The 16,305-nt window shown below is 37.2% G+C and overlaps 1 protein-coding gene across 5 annotated transcripts in view; it reads left to right on the top strand.

Moving 5' to 3' along the window:
* PLD5 (phospholipase D family member 5) overlaps positions 1-16,305 on the top strand; it is a 176,173-nt gene that overhangs the window by 29,573 nt on the left and 130,295 nt on the right. The window contains exon 1 of one of the 5 annotated variants that reach the window (XM_064708848.1): positions 6,851-6,911. The exons of 3 other annotated variants lie outside the window; for them this stretch is intronic. Coding sequence is in view for 1 of the 2 variants with exons in the window: in XM_064708841.1 (XP_064564911.1) it covers positions 6,909-6,911 (3 nt within the window). In the remaining variant the exon portion in view is untranslated. Of the gene's footprint in view, positions 1-6,850; positions 6,912-16,305 lie in introns of those variants that run through there. One more of the 5 variants, XM_064708841.1, reaches the window with a different exon arrangement.

Genomic DNA, 16,305 nt, shown 5'->3' on the forward strand with positions numbered 1-16,305 from the left:
CCGCGCCCGCGGTGCTGCACCGCCCCCCGGCGGCCGCGGGCCGAGCCGACCGCCGCCGCTCCCGAGCTTCCCGCCTGGAATTCGGGCACGGGCTCCTGCGCCCCTGGAAGTTCGTAAAGGGAAATGCTGGCCTGGCAACCGCATTTCTCAGTGACCGAAAGGAGTTGTTTGCTGAGTTACGCTGATTGTGCTCTCAGTATTTAAAGGCTGTGTCCGATCTTCACTAATGATGAAAAAAAAAGCAAAATTTTGTTTCCTTTTGCCTAAAATAAGAGGCTCTTTGCACTTGGCTTTTCTGGTAGAAACACCTCTTGAGCTACTTTGTGATGGAAGGATTGCTGCAAACTGGCAAAATAGTGATCTCTGATTAGTGCTCAAAACACCATAAACTTCTTTAAATGGAACTCCTTCAACATCTGCTTTTGGCTTTAAAATATGATTACAGTGTGTGCTAATTTCAGTGGTTAGATCAACAAATGCTGTGCTGCTCTGAGTGGTTTGGCTGCAGCCTGCAGAGAGACAGTAGCATCCCTCTGTTGACATTGATGTCAGGAAGTGGAAGCTGCCCAGCCTCTCAGAGCAGCTCTGCATCTCACTCTGTGCCCCACCTCCCCCAGCCAGCTCCCTGGAGTGAAGTGGCTCTTGTCACCCACCTGGCTGCTCCAGGTGGAGCAGTGCTGGGAGACCGAGTCTCTATGCAGCATTCTCAGGACCTGTGCAGAGAGAGGGTCTATTAACTCTGTTTTCCTTTATGAGATGTTGAGGACAGGGATTCAGGTGCATGTGAGAGAGAGAAATGAATTCAGCTCTGTTTTGAAGCTGATACCTGTCTCTGCTGTTTAGGCAATACACATGCTCAAATCTATTGGAAACCTGAACTGGGGTGGTGTGACCCCCCTCAGAACAGTGGCAGAAAGAGAATGTAATTGTTGTTTCTCGGCCCTTAGAGATTTTCTTGGCCACTGAATCACTGTAAAAATAGAAAGACTTGTTCCAGGCAGCTGGACTCTGGGAGGCAGCACTCATATGTTTTTTCAGCTGCATCAGATAGATAAGGAGGCTTTCTATTTCTCTGTCCTTTTTTTTTTTTTTTTTTAACACAATGGACTTTATTTTTCAACTGTTCTTGCCTTTAACGCACACCTTCAGCTCCCCAAAAATAAAGGGAAAATATTTCTTTGAAACGTGTAAACACTGTTTGTGCCTGATGGCAATGACAGCCCATCATCCTCTGTGTATTGATACTGCCCATTGAAGTAGCTGCCACCTGCTCCAGTTACAGTCTATGAGCTGGCACATCAGTTTAGGGCTGGGTAATGTTAAACATCCAGGGCCATGTTTTAATCTTTGGTTACTGCTTGAGCAGAGTTGAATTGGTAAGGAGCCTCTTCTATTCTGTAGATGCTGTACCAATTTCATAAAATGTGAATGTATTCTTGCTGCGTGAGGTCCAAACCTCTACAAGCAGAATTTTGCATAAAAGTTTTCTTTTCTGCAAGGCCAGTAGAACATCTTAATCTTTTTTCTGCTTCAAAACATTATTTGAAGTATTTGAGGCTGTGCTTTTATAAGTCCTCTTGAAGAATAGGATTTTACACTGGAAAGTTGCATGGATATTAATATATGAATTGTGAATGAGTGATTTCAGGATGTAACTTATATCTGAGATTTTGGTAAAGTTTCTTGCAAGGTGAAATACTGCTGTGTTTGTGGAAGAGTAACAGACTAGGTGGGGATATCAGGCTTTGATTTTTAGTGTTGTTGGTTGCTTTTTGAGCTAGCTATTTATTTGTAGATCCACCAAGTCTTGAAGATGGACCAGACTGAGATACGTGTTCTGCCCCTCTCTGCACCCTACTCTGCCTCTGCTAGCTCTCTTCCATCTTTCTGCTTTCTCTCTCTTTCTTTCCTACAACTTATTTTTTTCCTGCAAATCCTGTTGCTTTTCCATGTTGCTAATGAAACTGCTGAACAATGAAGAGCTGATACTGGCATTTATAGTTGTGTCATTTGGTTTTGGAGTTCCTGTTCTAGTTAGATTTTTGAAGGAATGGAGAATTTTTGTTTTCAGTTGACTTTTTTAGCCCATAGAATTGCAACGTTTTACCAATTTACACTTAGAGTGCACTTTGGACATATTTCTTCACAGCAAAAAAAAAATCAAAGTCTTTTATTGATAAATTTCATGCTTTGTCTAGGTGCCTTTGAAGTTTTCTATGTTTTGTTTTGCTGACTGTGGGAACTCAGCACATCCCTCCGGATGTCCAGAGTTGCTGAGGACCCCGTCGGGGGGCTTGGAGACCCTGGCATTCTGCCCGGAACACCTGGTGGCCTCATTTTGATCCTTCCAACGAATTGCCAGCTTGGCATGGGGATGTGAAAGCCACACAGGTTTGAATGGTGTAAAAACAAGGTGTTCAAAGGGTGAAAATGTAAGTTTTTGGTTTTTTGGTAGGGGGGTTATAGGGACAAGATGGAGGAATAAAGGTGTGTCTAGTCCTTCTTTCTTCTTCTTGTTCTCCATTTTCTGCTGTGATGTTGGCACTTGGGGATTGGCTTAGAATAGAAGTGCACTGTCTAACATCGGTGATAGGTAATGGGAATTAAAAGTAAATATGATATACGTAGTTTGTGGTATAAAAGGACGACACCGCCTCGGGGATTGTCAGAGTGCCTGTGGCTGCCTTGCTGTGCAGACCTCGGCTGGGCAGAAGGAAAATTTTGTAGATAAGAAATAATAAACAACCTGATGACCAAAAAAGCAAAGAGTCCAGACTCATTCTTCGAAAGCGCAGGCTGCCGCAGAACCATCCCACACATCTCGGGGCAGAGACAGAGAGCCGACCCTAGAGCTGACTTTTAGAATTCCTGCAGACATACATAATCTTGTTTGTCTTCATTCTGTAATGCCAAATAATATTGCATGTTTTTGTCTCATCACTTATCAAGCTGTGGTTTATTTTTATCTATTTACGACAAATTGTTTCTAGATACTTCTATTATTTTTTACACCTTATGGGGAGAGAAGATGCCTCATAACTCTAGGGACAATTTGGACAGACTTACAGAGTGTCCCAAGAGAGCCATAATTGCGTGTCCCTGAGGCTTTGTGACATCTCAGGCAAACCCGAAACAACTCAACAATTCTTTATTTTAATTTATTAGGATTTTTCATTTAATGAAGCCAGATGTTTTTTTTAAACTCTTCTCTCCAGTCAACAATCAAATGCCAAAATAAAAGAAATTCTGTCAGGACAAAAATTCAGTTCTTTGATCAGTTGCTTTATGTTTGGTACCAGTTAATACAACCATTCAGTTGTTGCAGATTGAGGGGTCTAGTCTGAATGGTTACATGTTGCAAAGAGCACTTGTGAAATAACTTGTATTGCCATATCTAACCTATTTTCATTGCAAAAGATAGATTACTTTTAATCCAGTTTAAGTTTTTATAGCTTTATTATCCATTCCTTGATCATTTAGATTATTCAAAGGCATCTCTATGTCGTCTAAATAAGTGTTTAAATTATGTAGCCTGCTAACTACATTTCTACAGGGATCTAAAAAATGTATCAGGTACCTTGCAGAGCTTTATTTTTATTTTTGAAATAGCCTCTGAAGCAAGGAGCTCATGTTGGCAGTTAATATGCTGAGAGGGGTAAAGTCTGGCGATAGGATTGTAACCAGTCAGCAAGGATTAAATTACAGGTTTTTAACTCAAATTTGGGAAGGAATTGGTTTCCTCTTAAAAAGGAGAAATTCTGGACCTGTCTGGAAGATTTAGGTTCCCATTGCTTGTGGATTCTTCAAGAATTCAAGGGAGAAAAAAATTTATCTTTAAGGGTTATAGATGTCGAAGTTGGGGTTCACATATAAACTTTTGCAGTTATATCAGTACTGCAAAAGTACTGATATAAATACTGATATAAATACTATAAATACCATAAATACTATAAATACTGATATAAATACTGATAAAAATAACTCTTTCCCTTGGTGGTCACTTCTTTTTCTGTGTTAGTAGGAGTTCAAAGTAAATGGAAAAGGGGGCTTTGTTTTGAAGTATGTGTGCTCATGCTGAAGTAAGTTAGTCAAACTTAATTGTTTTTTTCTGCCTGTATAGGTACATGACAGCATTTTTTCTGTAAAGAAATATCTTGTGGTTGAATTTAGGAGGCAATATTTGTGCTTGAATTTGGGAGGTGCATGTTTTAATTGTGAGATGACTGTGACAGAATTCATTCTGAAATGTGTATGCATTCAATAATTGAATTACTTTTCAGTAAAAAATTGAAGCATTCTGCCTTCATTGACTGAAAGGCAGAGTTTAAGATTGTTTGTGCATATGAATAGGGCCATGCTGTCCTGTCCCATACACATTTTGTGTAGAAATATGCAGGAACACAACTTGGCTGCATGTACTTCTTCATATTTGGCATCTGATCACTATCCCAGCAGACATCTTTGTGAGCATAAGGGTTTCATAAATTTCAAGGATTTCAGGAAAGGTTTGTGTAGACTATTAAGATGGCCAAAAACTTTGTGATGGAAAAGTTTTTACATCTAAAAAGAGCAAGACCTCTGTAGCCAGATTGATTGCAATTGAATTGTTTCACAGAATTCTCTGCTGGGTCTCAGTGATATTAAATGTGGAACCTCTCTGATGGGAATCCCATTAGCAGTGTGAGTTGTTTATGGACACTACCCAGGTTCTGGTGTGGCACTGGGCACTGACCAATTCGTGCATCTTCTGCTCCTTCCATGCTGCTGATGTTGCTCATGACAAGGTATGTGTAGACAGCTTTCTGGTCAAACAATGAAACTAGGGCTGTCTACTGATTTTCTTTGTCCTGTAAGCTATCTTGAATACTGCTGCCCATTTTGCTGCCTGAAATTTTGTCTCTCTTGGTTTCATAGAACCTGATTGGCTTGTTTTTTTACCCTTCTATCTTCTTAATCAGTCTTTCAGTACCTCTTTCGACTTCATCTTGCTATTTTTCTTAGGGATTGAACTGTGATCCTTTTATTTGCATCAGGCAAGCTCATCTGTAAATACAAGTCAAATTCGTCTTTGCCATGATGCCTTGCAAATGAATTTTTGTAGCTCTGGCTGAAGAAGAAGGGTCTGGAGTAAAGAGAGCTTCTTGTGGCTGTTCAGCTAGATGTCAACAGCTCAACATGGCTAAAACAGGCCTCCGGCAGACTCCCCTCCTGCTGCGTCCTTGTCACTCTAGAAAACAACCTAATCTTGCCATGGTGTTCATAACACGTGTCATTTATTACTTTGGTCTTTCTCTAAGTTCAGAAATGACACTGTCAGTGTTATTGATTAAATCTTATTTTTTAATGTAATTTCTTAAAGTAAGTTCATTGCAGTTTCAACAAACATTTGAATATTCCATCCAGCTCTTCTTCCCTATTAAACAGGCTTGCCAATTAGTCCAGCATCCTTTTCCTTGTGTTCTTCAGGTCAGTCCTGCACTTTCATACCCATTCAGATTCAGTGAAAGTTATTATTCCTTCAGATTCAGTAAAAATTATTATTCTTTCAGATTCAGTGAAAATCATTATTGTTTCCTTGGCAAACAGAATAAAAAAAAAAAACCCACAGGCATCTCTTCTGAATTTATTTTCCCTCCTTGCACAGAACATGTTCTTCACTTTTCTAGACCTTCATAAATTCTTAGTTGTTGCAGAAGTATCACTCCATCCTCTGTCATTATTCATTAAAATTTCAGGCTCATTCTTATGGTCTCTTAGTACAATAATGTGCTTTTTTTTGAGAGCATCTCCATGGTAGTCTCCATAGCCTTTTGATACTCCTTTCTTTAAAACCCCTTTACTGTGAGGCCCAAAAAGCTTGGGAATTATTCTAAGTGCTTGTTAAACTAGCCAGTAATCTGACTTGGTTCCTTTTGCCTCCCTCTTTGTCGCCTCTTACTGTGAGGTGTTTTTTGATAACACCATGGAGTCAGGACTGCTTGTTTAGTTAACTTTTGGGTTTGTGGGTTTTTGTGGGCTTTTTTTTTGTTTGCTTTGTTTTTGTTTTGTTTGGACTTTTAAAAAATTTTCTTTTATCACACAAAACACAGAAGCATCCTGAGCTACCATTGGAAACATTAAGATGGTTATAATGTTAACTGAGAAATTAATCATAATTGTAGCATTGCAGGGAAATTTGCTGTGTGAAATTTGTTCTTGAGAAGAGTGGCAGTAGAAGTGCCAGTTGATCATTTCATCCCTTTGGAACTTACCACCTTGTCTTCCCTAGGGAAAAAAGTGTTAAAAAAAAAAAAGAAAAGCCGACAAAGAGCAACCACATTGCAAACAAAAGATGCTCTTAGCTAATCTGAAGGGGCATTTGGCTGCCTCACAAAAACACTGTGTATTTTGGCAGTTAGGAGCTTTGGCTTAGGAAGATCCATGTTTGGAATAACAGGGTGTGTTGCAAGTCAAAATTCAGGTATCTTGGCTGAGATGTATGAGTAATCTGGCATGATGCCTTTCTGCACTGTGCCTAGCTATAGCAAATGCCAAAGTCCCTTGTGAACAATATATGAATCTCATTTTAGGGAAAAAAAAAAAAAGAGAAGGAGGGGAAAGGGAGCCAGGATTTATTTTAACATTTAGTGGATATAAAAAATCAAGTATCAAGAAGCAAAACATTTCTGTGAAGCATTCACTGTGGAAATTCTGCAACTTCTTGTTGCAAACCTCTTTATCACTTGGATTGGCTGATTTCCAGAGCATCAAGGCTAGGAATTGAGGGACTGAAATATAATCAGTGGTGATACATTTTAACCACATAAAACATTCTCTGCTTCCAAAGCCTCCAGTGTCTCTAGTAAGCAGTGCAACAGCAACAGCTCCTTGCTGCTGAACTCCAGAGACGTGGAAAATACTGGATCAGGATGGTAAGAAGCTCTTTATTTTTTTCATCAGATCAAGGTTATTACCCTGTAAAAAATGTTTAAAAGATGATGAAATTAGTAAAGGTCAGTATTTAAAACAAAAAAACAGTGTGTAAGATGCAAAGGAATTACGATTTTTTTTTGCAAGAGAACAGCAATGCAAGTTGGTGACAAATATATCTGGCACTGAACATGTTGTGCAGCTTATATAAAATCTTTTAAAACTGGGAAAGATTGCTGATGAGTATTTGATATAAATTGTAAGTCTGTCAACTTGGTTTATTTCAGAAGGACAGCTGTATGGGCTTTTAAAATTATTTTGGATTAATAATCTCTGACACAGACTTTATACATAAAAATATAAATAAACCTATGCCAATCACTCATGCAGGCTGCATGTTTATATGGTTACTTTTGTAGCAGTTTGGGATTTTGCTTTTTAGAAAGAAGCAGATCTACTCAGTACATGCCTTTGACTTTAAGGGAGCTATGAAGTTTTTATTTTTCTGGGTTTTCAGTCCATGAAAATCTGTAAATTACATTGTTTCTCTAGTGCATTTATTTGGTGGGAAAAATAACCAGGGAAAGTTTTAGTATAATGATTTTATTCTTTGTACCAATTTAAATATTCTGATCTAAGCATTAAAACAATAGAAGTAGAGTATAAAGCATATAAATGTGGGATCTAAATATAGTGTAAATTGATACCAAAGCTATTAATGGTTTAAAAAATGCCTGATAATAGGCTAAAAATATGCATAATAGCATTTTTCTATTTTCATATAGCATTTTCTATCTTTTCTATTAAAGAATTGGAGGGAGGAAATGTATCTTGGGAGTGTTTACTCCCAAGACTTATTGTCAAGACTGTTTTGTTGGGGTTTTTTGGGGGTTGGGGGTGGGTGTTGATTGAAATAAACATCAAGCCCAATCTCCTGTGTGGAAACTCAGGCATTCATTTTAAGGGCATTCTACGTCCAGGAATTTATTGATTAGGACATTACAGTACGTCAAAGTGAGAGGAAAATAAATTGCTAAATAAGTCTGAGGGGCACTGAAATACATTTACTTGATAGTGCAGCTTGATGTGTAGGGAATTATTCTCTTTGTGATTCAAATGGAAGAGGAAATTTTTAACAGAATAACTATGAGACTTTGAAAAGTGTACAACAAATGTGAAACAGCATTTGATTTATATTTTCTATCTTTGTTGTGTATTTGTTCTTTCTCAGCACTACAAAAATTAAAAAACCCCAAAACTATCACTAAATTCTTTCTGATCTTTTCCTTTTCTAAGTGGTTTCACTGAAATAAAAGTCATTAAGCTAATCATGTTATCGTAGCCTATATGTTTCATGTTAGACATTGCGCCTTGATGTGTTAAAAATTTATGATTTTCTTCCTCAGCATGCAGAATAGATTGCAAAATCAATAATTGAATGGCAACCAGGCTGTAAGGTTCTTGGAAAGATGATTAGTATGAATCTATGTGTGGTGGTGGTTGTTGTTGTTATTATTAATATTTGTTGTTGTTATTAATATTGTTATTGCTTTTTTATGGACAAAAATATCGTATGTTGAGTAACCATTAAACAGTACTGTTGTACTGAAGAGACTTGAATACGTTGTTGTTTCTTGTCAGAGAAGACTGTGCCCATAGTTACTTTTATCTTACATCTAAATTTTCTTTCAGGAAAATGCTGGAGGTAGGACATCAGGCTGCATTTGCCTATTGTGGTCACAAAACATAATTAATAACAAATGGTGTTACATATATTTCCACTTTTGTGGTTCTCTAGTTCCTATACAAGTCAAATGCAGATTATGCTTCTGTACAAGCAAGTTAAAAACATTTCCTTCTAGAAAAATAACATTCATGTACTTCCACATACTTGCTGTTTATAAAGTTTTAGTAAAGTAAACTTACTTTGTGGCTTGCTTGACATGGATTAGTTCAGTAACTAAAGCAGTGAGTTCACAAGGGATCTATTTCTTTCAGTTTGGATGGCCTGGGCAAGGATCTTGCATAAGTTACTGAGGGGGAAAAAAAAAAAAAAGAAACGTACACCACACACATCCCCCAAAGATGTACCCTTAATAGTAGTCAGCAATGGAATAAATTACATTAATAGTCCAGAGGGAACAGCCTCTTACTTAAAATTTTTAGATGATATGATGTCTTGTAGAATGTAAATAGTAAATGGTCTTAAAGAAGCCCAAATTGCAAGCTGTCAAATGCATTAGAAATCAGCTTTAATTATTTAAAGTGTTTTTTCTAGTAAGTCTAAAGAACAAAAGTAAAATTATAAATAATGTACTGGCTTTACCAGAAAAGCTAAAAAGATATAGACATGACTATCACAGTGCTAAATTCTAATAAAGTATAATTAGTGAAAGGGATATGTTTGGTATGGCAAAGTTCATTTGCAGTGTCTTCCTGGTGCAGAATTTAAAAAAGCTTATTGGACAATTGGATGTATTATACCTCTAGATGAATTTAGGCTAAACATTTTTCTTAATTTCAGTAACTAAATTGAAGTCTGATAATCTGCCTGAAAATGTAATCCTTATTTAAAGAAGTATATTATAAATATGTAAGCTGTGGACTTTATATGTAATATGAAACAAGTTTAAGGAAAGCAAATGTAGCTTTACATCTGCTATGAACTTGATTCAAGATTTAATAATATTCTCAGGTTTTATTCTTTTATGTTATTCTGCCAGTTTTCTGATAAAAAAGAAGTTTGTTCATTCAGAAGTACTCATGCTGACAGTGGTAAGAAGGAATTTGCTGCAGTATAGCTTTGTGCATGTGTTTGGTATTAACTTATGTGTCCCAACTAACTTTTGGCACATTTTGCTTTAGGTTAAAAAACTGCATTTTAGGCTGATTACCATGCCAGTAAGTCTGGCACTCTTCTAGAGTGAAATACACTCTTGCATGCTCCATAAATATTGTTTGTGAAGGATGAAAATAAATCACATTGAAATTTCACTGAAATGTAATGTTGAAATATTTCCATATGTATATATGTATATATATGTATTAGCATTTACTTGTAATGAAGTAAGTTTGTATTTTAAAATCTCATCATCTATGTTTATGGAGCCTGAATACTTTCAGTGAATAAAATATGTCTCCAGGCAAGGTTTATGCAAAAGTAGTTCTTTAGGTGATGGAGGATTATGTTTTTAAGCCATTTGGCCTTTGATTCTACAATTAACCTACTATGCAGATCAGGTTTTGCTCACTGAAATCCATCTTTTAAGCTGTGCCATTACTGGTAGTATAACTTAAAATGAGTTGCTCTCAGGAAGTTATAAATTATTTGCTGTGTTTTACATAATGTATTGGCATGCCTGCTGCATCTGTGTTCAAGACAGGGTTTTATTCCTTCTGCCATGGGATATATGAAGAAACTATGAAAACGGATGCTTTTAGCATTAGTCTATCCTTTTGGCTTTTTTCCTGTCATGCCATCAGAAATGAAGTTGATGAAAATGAAGGCAGGGAAAAAGGTCAGTCTGGTCTCTAGGTGAAATAATTGATGGGAGCAGCTTCCAGAGGAATACAGCTTTTGTGAGAAGGTGGCTGGATAATACATATTTTTCTACATTTGCTTAATGTTTGCATCATGGCATTTGCAGTGTTTTGAAATATCAGGACAAAATTGTGTTTCCCACATATCTTAGGACCCTTGTAGCAACATGGTATTTTGCCTCACATAATTGTTCTTGTGCTTCATGACTATACTGAGAATACTGAAAACAATTAAGGTTGAGACTTACCATGGACTTTTTATAAAAGAACTCTAGAGAAGATAAAAAGGTACTGACAACTTTATACTCACCTGATACTGTGCAGATGCAAGAAGAGCAAGTTATAGAACTGTGCCCTGAAGGATAAGTTTCCAGTGCTTATATAAGGAATGAGCTCTAACCAGAGCTGAGGATGGGTAATATGTAGTGATGGCTAATATGTAATGTTGGGAGATGAGGTGCAGTTTGGGTAGATTTCCTGGTTTGCTTCCCTACACGGAGTGCTGATGAGAGGCTGCCATTCCTAAAGGAATTCTCTAGACGTTGCACTAGAGGTTTTAGTCTACTGTAAATCTGCTGTTATGAATATTTCATTTAGGTGTTTTCAGTGTTGTGGTGTGACCTGGGGATACACAGCCCATAGGCAGCCCTATTGTATCTTTGATAATGAAGTTTCAGCTTGGAGGCGAGAGCTGTCTACTCTCCAGCCCTGTGTTGGGGCACCACTTCATTCTTCTCACCAATATACACCTTGCATATCTGACTAGAGGTTTTGGATGCAGAAAGATTTTTGGAACCCACAGCAGAAGGTTGGTAATCTCGGGTGTTGATCCTTACTCAGTCAAAGATGGTACCTATCTGGTGGTGAAACCCTTAACCATTAAATCTGGTGGTTAAACCTTAACCCTGACCTTTTGAATAGCTCAGAGAATTTGAGATCTTGTGTTGCAGCCTTTTTTCCCCTTATGTGATGTGGCTTTCATGACAGGATTTTTGTGATAATTTTCCCTGTCATAGGACAGGAGGTGGTGCATGTGTGTCAGGCTACCAGACTAAAGGCTCTGGAGACTACTGCCATGTTCTTCCTGTTAACTGAACATGCACATGCCTGGTAAGAGGGAGAACTCTCTCTTAGCCATATAATGGGGATTTATTTGGTCAGGTGATGACTGAGACTACATAGTCATTTGGAAGAAATGTCAAGAAAGAGGATGTTATAAGGCTACACCTCTGATTTAGCTTCTTTTCCTGTAAATACCTACTTTTAGCACTTTTTGTTGTGGTTTTTTCTTTTCAGAAAGAAAAAAATCTGTCTAATGTAGTAGAGATTTTACCAGCAATAATTCTGGAGATTAAGTTTTGAAAAAATGTATACTTGATTTTACAGCATGCTGTAAAACATGCTGTCTGGGCCATTTGGTCTTGACTAACTAAAGAGCTACTGCTGACCTCTATATCATTCACATAAAAATGATCTTTCAGCAACTCAACTGGCCTACAAAATTTATGTCAGAAAAAGAAATGTTCCTCATGCATTTTTTTTCTTTGCATTGAAGAAATAGAAGGAACTAATTTTAGAGAGTGCTTGATAACTTAAGGTCTTTTAAGTCAAACAAACTTTTAGATTATCTTCTGACTAAACTTGTATGCACTAATGTTAATTTTCTTATTTTTCTTTTTGAAGGACTGTCAAAACTCTGTTAGGCATGTTTAAAAATACATTTTTTTGTCCTACTCCTCATTCCACTATTACAGAGGATCAATCACACAATCAGCACTTTCATATAATAATTCCTGTGCTGTGGCACAGGTAGAAGAAAAATGGTTTCCTTGTACATGGAAAGTATGAAAAAGTGAGTTCTGTGTGAAGGATGAATACAACACACCTAGGGATATTTTAGGCAGAATATATTAAGGTATTTACTGGCATTTGTTTGCTGCAGAGATTGTCACGAAATGATGCTTGTAGCTGGCTGGCTGTACCTCTTTGTGCATTGGGGCTGCTCATGGACTGCATTTCCTCTGCCCATCAGGTTTAACCCAGGACTTAAACCAGGCTTTAAGTGTGTTAAAACAAACTAAAAACTTCTAGGAAGCTGTTATTGTGGGATAGCTTTGTAGGGATTGAGAACAATGCTGTAGGATGGCAGCAGTTTAACCCTTTGGTGCTTGCAATTAACAGCGTTTGTTGAGTGCCATAGAACAAATGCGTTGCTTGTTCTTTCCTTTTGAAGAAAAGAAAAACCAAACACCTCCACAAGTTTAATATTTGTAACATTCACCAAATGTGTATTTAGATATTTTACTTCAGATAGGAATTAGTTCCGCGGCCTAATAAGACACATTCATTTAGAGTGAGTAGCTTGGAAAAACATAGATTGAAGAGTGTACCAGCATAAACATGAATCCGTCTACTGCATCATTTTCAGAACTCCTTGAAGCCATGGCAAATGCAAGCCAACTGAACAAAACAGTTTTGGTGTAGTGCATCATAACACAGAACATGCAATTTATAAACTGTTATAGAAAGAATTTTATTATACAATATTTTAAAATTTTATATGACTTTGTGAAACATTAGTTTTTGTAGCAGATTTGGGGTTGTCAGCATATCACAAGTCCCCAAAATGCTGTATCTCTTTTATAAATTTACTAATGGAGTTGGCTTCACTATAAAAAGAAATGTAAAAATATTTGTGGGAGGATCTAGAAGGTGAAAAAAGGCTAAAATACTTTAAATTTATATTCATGTAGAGTGAAACTTAATAGTTTTACTGGTTGTTTCAGCCTCATAGATTTTCTAGTCCAGATTCATTGAAGTCATGCGTTTGCTGTGGATCATTTTAATGCTCCAGTGAAATATTCTCTCTGATCTGTGTCAGTGGGGGTAGGGAAGCACATAAAATATATGCTTCCAGTCAGTGATGAGAGAGTAGGAGGATTTTTCATGAACAATATAATTAAATTCATGCATGTAAAAGATACCTGCAAGATGCTGCTTGAGAAAGTACTTTATAGCAATAGATAATTATAGGGAAAAAATTACTTTCCTGGAATGATAGTACATAATACTAATTTATCAGTGGTATAAAGGTTTTCTAAGCAGTTTGTTTCCCATATGTAACACAGCATTTTTTTTTCTAATAATCTTTGTCTTCAAAAGAATTTTTGATCAACATTTTTGATGAACATATTACACTGGAATTTTAATACAGCCCTAATATAGACCACTGTTGTAAACATTTATTTAATAGCTTAAAAGTTATTTGCTCTTCCAGAAGTATGAGAGCCATGGAAATTCTCCAAAGTTTAGGTTTTCCTGTCTGTTTAATACAGTTCTAATTACGTGCATAGTTGCCACTGCTGTGGATCATACCCATGTTTGTTTAAAGGTATCCAGAAGAGGTGATGATATTAATTCACCTGCTGCTAAATACTCTCCTACTTACAAAGTAGTGTATGTAGTCTCAGCAGTGACTCAGACAAGAAATGAAAACAGAGTCAGTCGCTTAGGTCAAGTGATTACTGCTGGGTATGGTGTGTTGAGAGTTTTCTGGGATTAATCTCATCCTAAGCCAACAAAAAAAATAGTGTTCAGTTCCCCTTCCTCCTCCCCACTTCTTCTTCACTTTCTGTAGGAAGAAAAAGGCTTCAGTGGATTTTGTTTTTGCTGTCTCCAAACAAAGCTGTAGGCAATGTGTGTGGTAAAATTTTTATAAGAATGGACAGCTTAGATACACCTGGAAATTCTTGGTCAAAAATACATGTTGTGGGCTGTGCTCTTAGTGTTGCCCAAGAAATCCTTGTTGTGAGGAGCTGGACTCTCCTGGGGGTGCTCTCTGATGCACTGACCCTCAGTTAGGAGCTCTGACAGGATATCAGGGGCCAAGGCTGCCACTCTCTGCCCTGACCCTGCCTGGACCCGTGGCTGGGGCATCTTCACTAAGAGTTCACTGTGGAACGTTTTGGTTCTAGGCCTGATTGAAGAAGTCCTGTGGAGAGTATATGGTGAAAAGTAATTGGCACAGCAGTTAACCTTTGGGGAAGGTTCACTGAGAGATGTTACATTGAATCAGCATTAATTTCAAGGAGGAATCCTCACCAAAACCGTGAAGCTGATTTTTTTTCAGGTATTAAGAGGTTTTAAAACCTAAACCTATGTAGCCATCTCATATTAAAAGAAGTCAGTGCTGTTGGTTTTAACGGTCAAAGTGAGACCCACAGCTGAATATGGCAAACTTGCAGAATCTCTTCTTTTTTCAGTAGTGACTTGTATATTTTCTCCTGAGTCACTGATCTTAGACTATGTTGTGTAAATGCAAATGTATTTTTTTTAAAATCAAAAGCACAATTTCTGAATGGACAGTGTAGTCTAAGGAAATAGATATAGCAGAAGACCATGCTTAGCTTAAGATTTTTACTATCTTTAGGGCCTGGCACTCACTAGGCTTCAGAGAGAAGCATATTATTTTTTGTTATAAACAGCCTTCTATGTTAAATTCTAAAATAGTTGTTTCCCGGAGGAGGTTTGGAATAGAAACTGATGTACCTGATAGTTAATTAAAATTCAGTGTTGTTTGTTCTTGCTTAAATTAGTGAAAAAACCCCCAAACCTTACAGGAAACACCACAGAGAATAACATTCTGAACATTTCAATTTATTTTTAAAGATGAGAATTCCCATGGCTTAATTCTTTAAAGAGTTGGAACATAATTCAAATGCTTCTTTGCCACCTGTCACTTTTTTTTTTCATTTTTAGCATGTGTATTTTCTTTCATAGAGAAATAAAGGGAATGAACACCTCATTTCCCTTTTTACACAGGTTTTTTCTGAATCCTAGTTACTGAACTACATGCACACATTACTTCTATTATAAAACTGTAAACCACTTGCACAAATGCATACCTAGCATTTGTTTCATTAGGTTACACCAGAATCTGGCTGATATTGTTGTACAAACCAAAGAAAACCATGTGTAACTGGCTTTGTTTGTAATGCAAAGTTACTGATTAGCCAGCTAATATTTTCTTTCCCATGCTCACAATCTCCCACACACAGAAAGATGCAAAAAACTAGTATAAAAATAAGGTTTTAAGCTACAACAATGAGATCTCCAGATGTCTGATTCCTTGGTTTAGAAAACTGCACAAGAGCTTATCTATTCCTGAAATAAAAATGATTTAGATAGTCCAAACCGTCTTTCACAATCTCCCATCTGCTAGGATGTGCATTTCATTTTCATGTAAATAAAATTTCTAAGTAATTCTTCAAATCCTTGCTGTACAGTTCATTACAGACATCTCATGCTTGCTAACACTTACTGCCAGAAGGCAAAAGGACTGATAAAGTATGTGGGGCACTCATAGGAGGCTTACAAGGCAGGAACTCCCTCATGGAGAGGGGAATATTTCAGTGGATTTATGTACAACATTAACCACTTCACCTGTATTATTTCCCTGTTCTTCCTTTCAAGAAATGCAGATACCTAATGAGGGGGATGGTAAAGGAAATTTTCCAAGCTTCATTTTTGGATTTCTACCATGCTAAATCAGATAATTGGATTTTAAGCTGTGCTTTCATGTCATGTACTCTCTCACAGTGGACTGGATTCCTACCTGTGTTTAGGTAGGCAGGCCTCTCGTCTTAAAGCTTAAATTGAGAGTCTTACATTGTTCCAATTTTTGAAAGGTCCCTTTAGCTTCGGTCTGACAGTTAATGGGTGCTGGCATGTTGGCAAATTGAGCCCTATTTTTACTTTATACTGAAGTCACAACTGGAGAAGAGGAAGAATCGTACTGACTTATTTTTCCAAAACTGGACTGACTTGCTTACTTTGCTAGAGGTGCAGTTACTCAAA

The sequence above is a fragment of the Zonotrichia leucophrys genome, chromosome 3 (assembly GCF_028769735.1).
Source record: "Zonotrichia leucophrys gambelii isolate GWCS_2022_RI chromosome 3, RI_Zleu_2.0, whole genome shotgun sequence".
NCBI classification, from domain to species: domain Eukaryota; kingdom Metazoa; phylum Chordata; class Aves; order Passeriformes; family Passerellidae; genus Zonotrichia; species Zonotrichia leucophrys.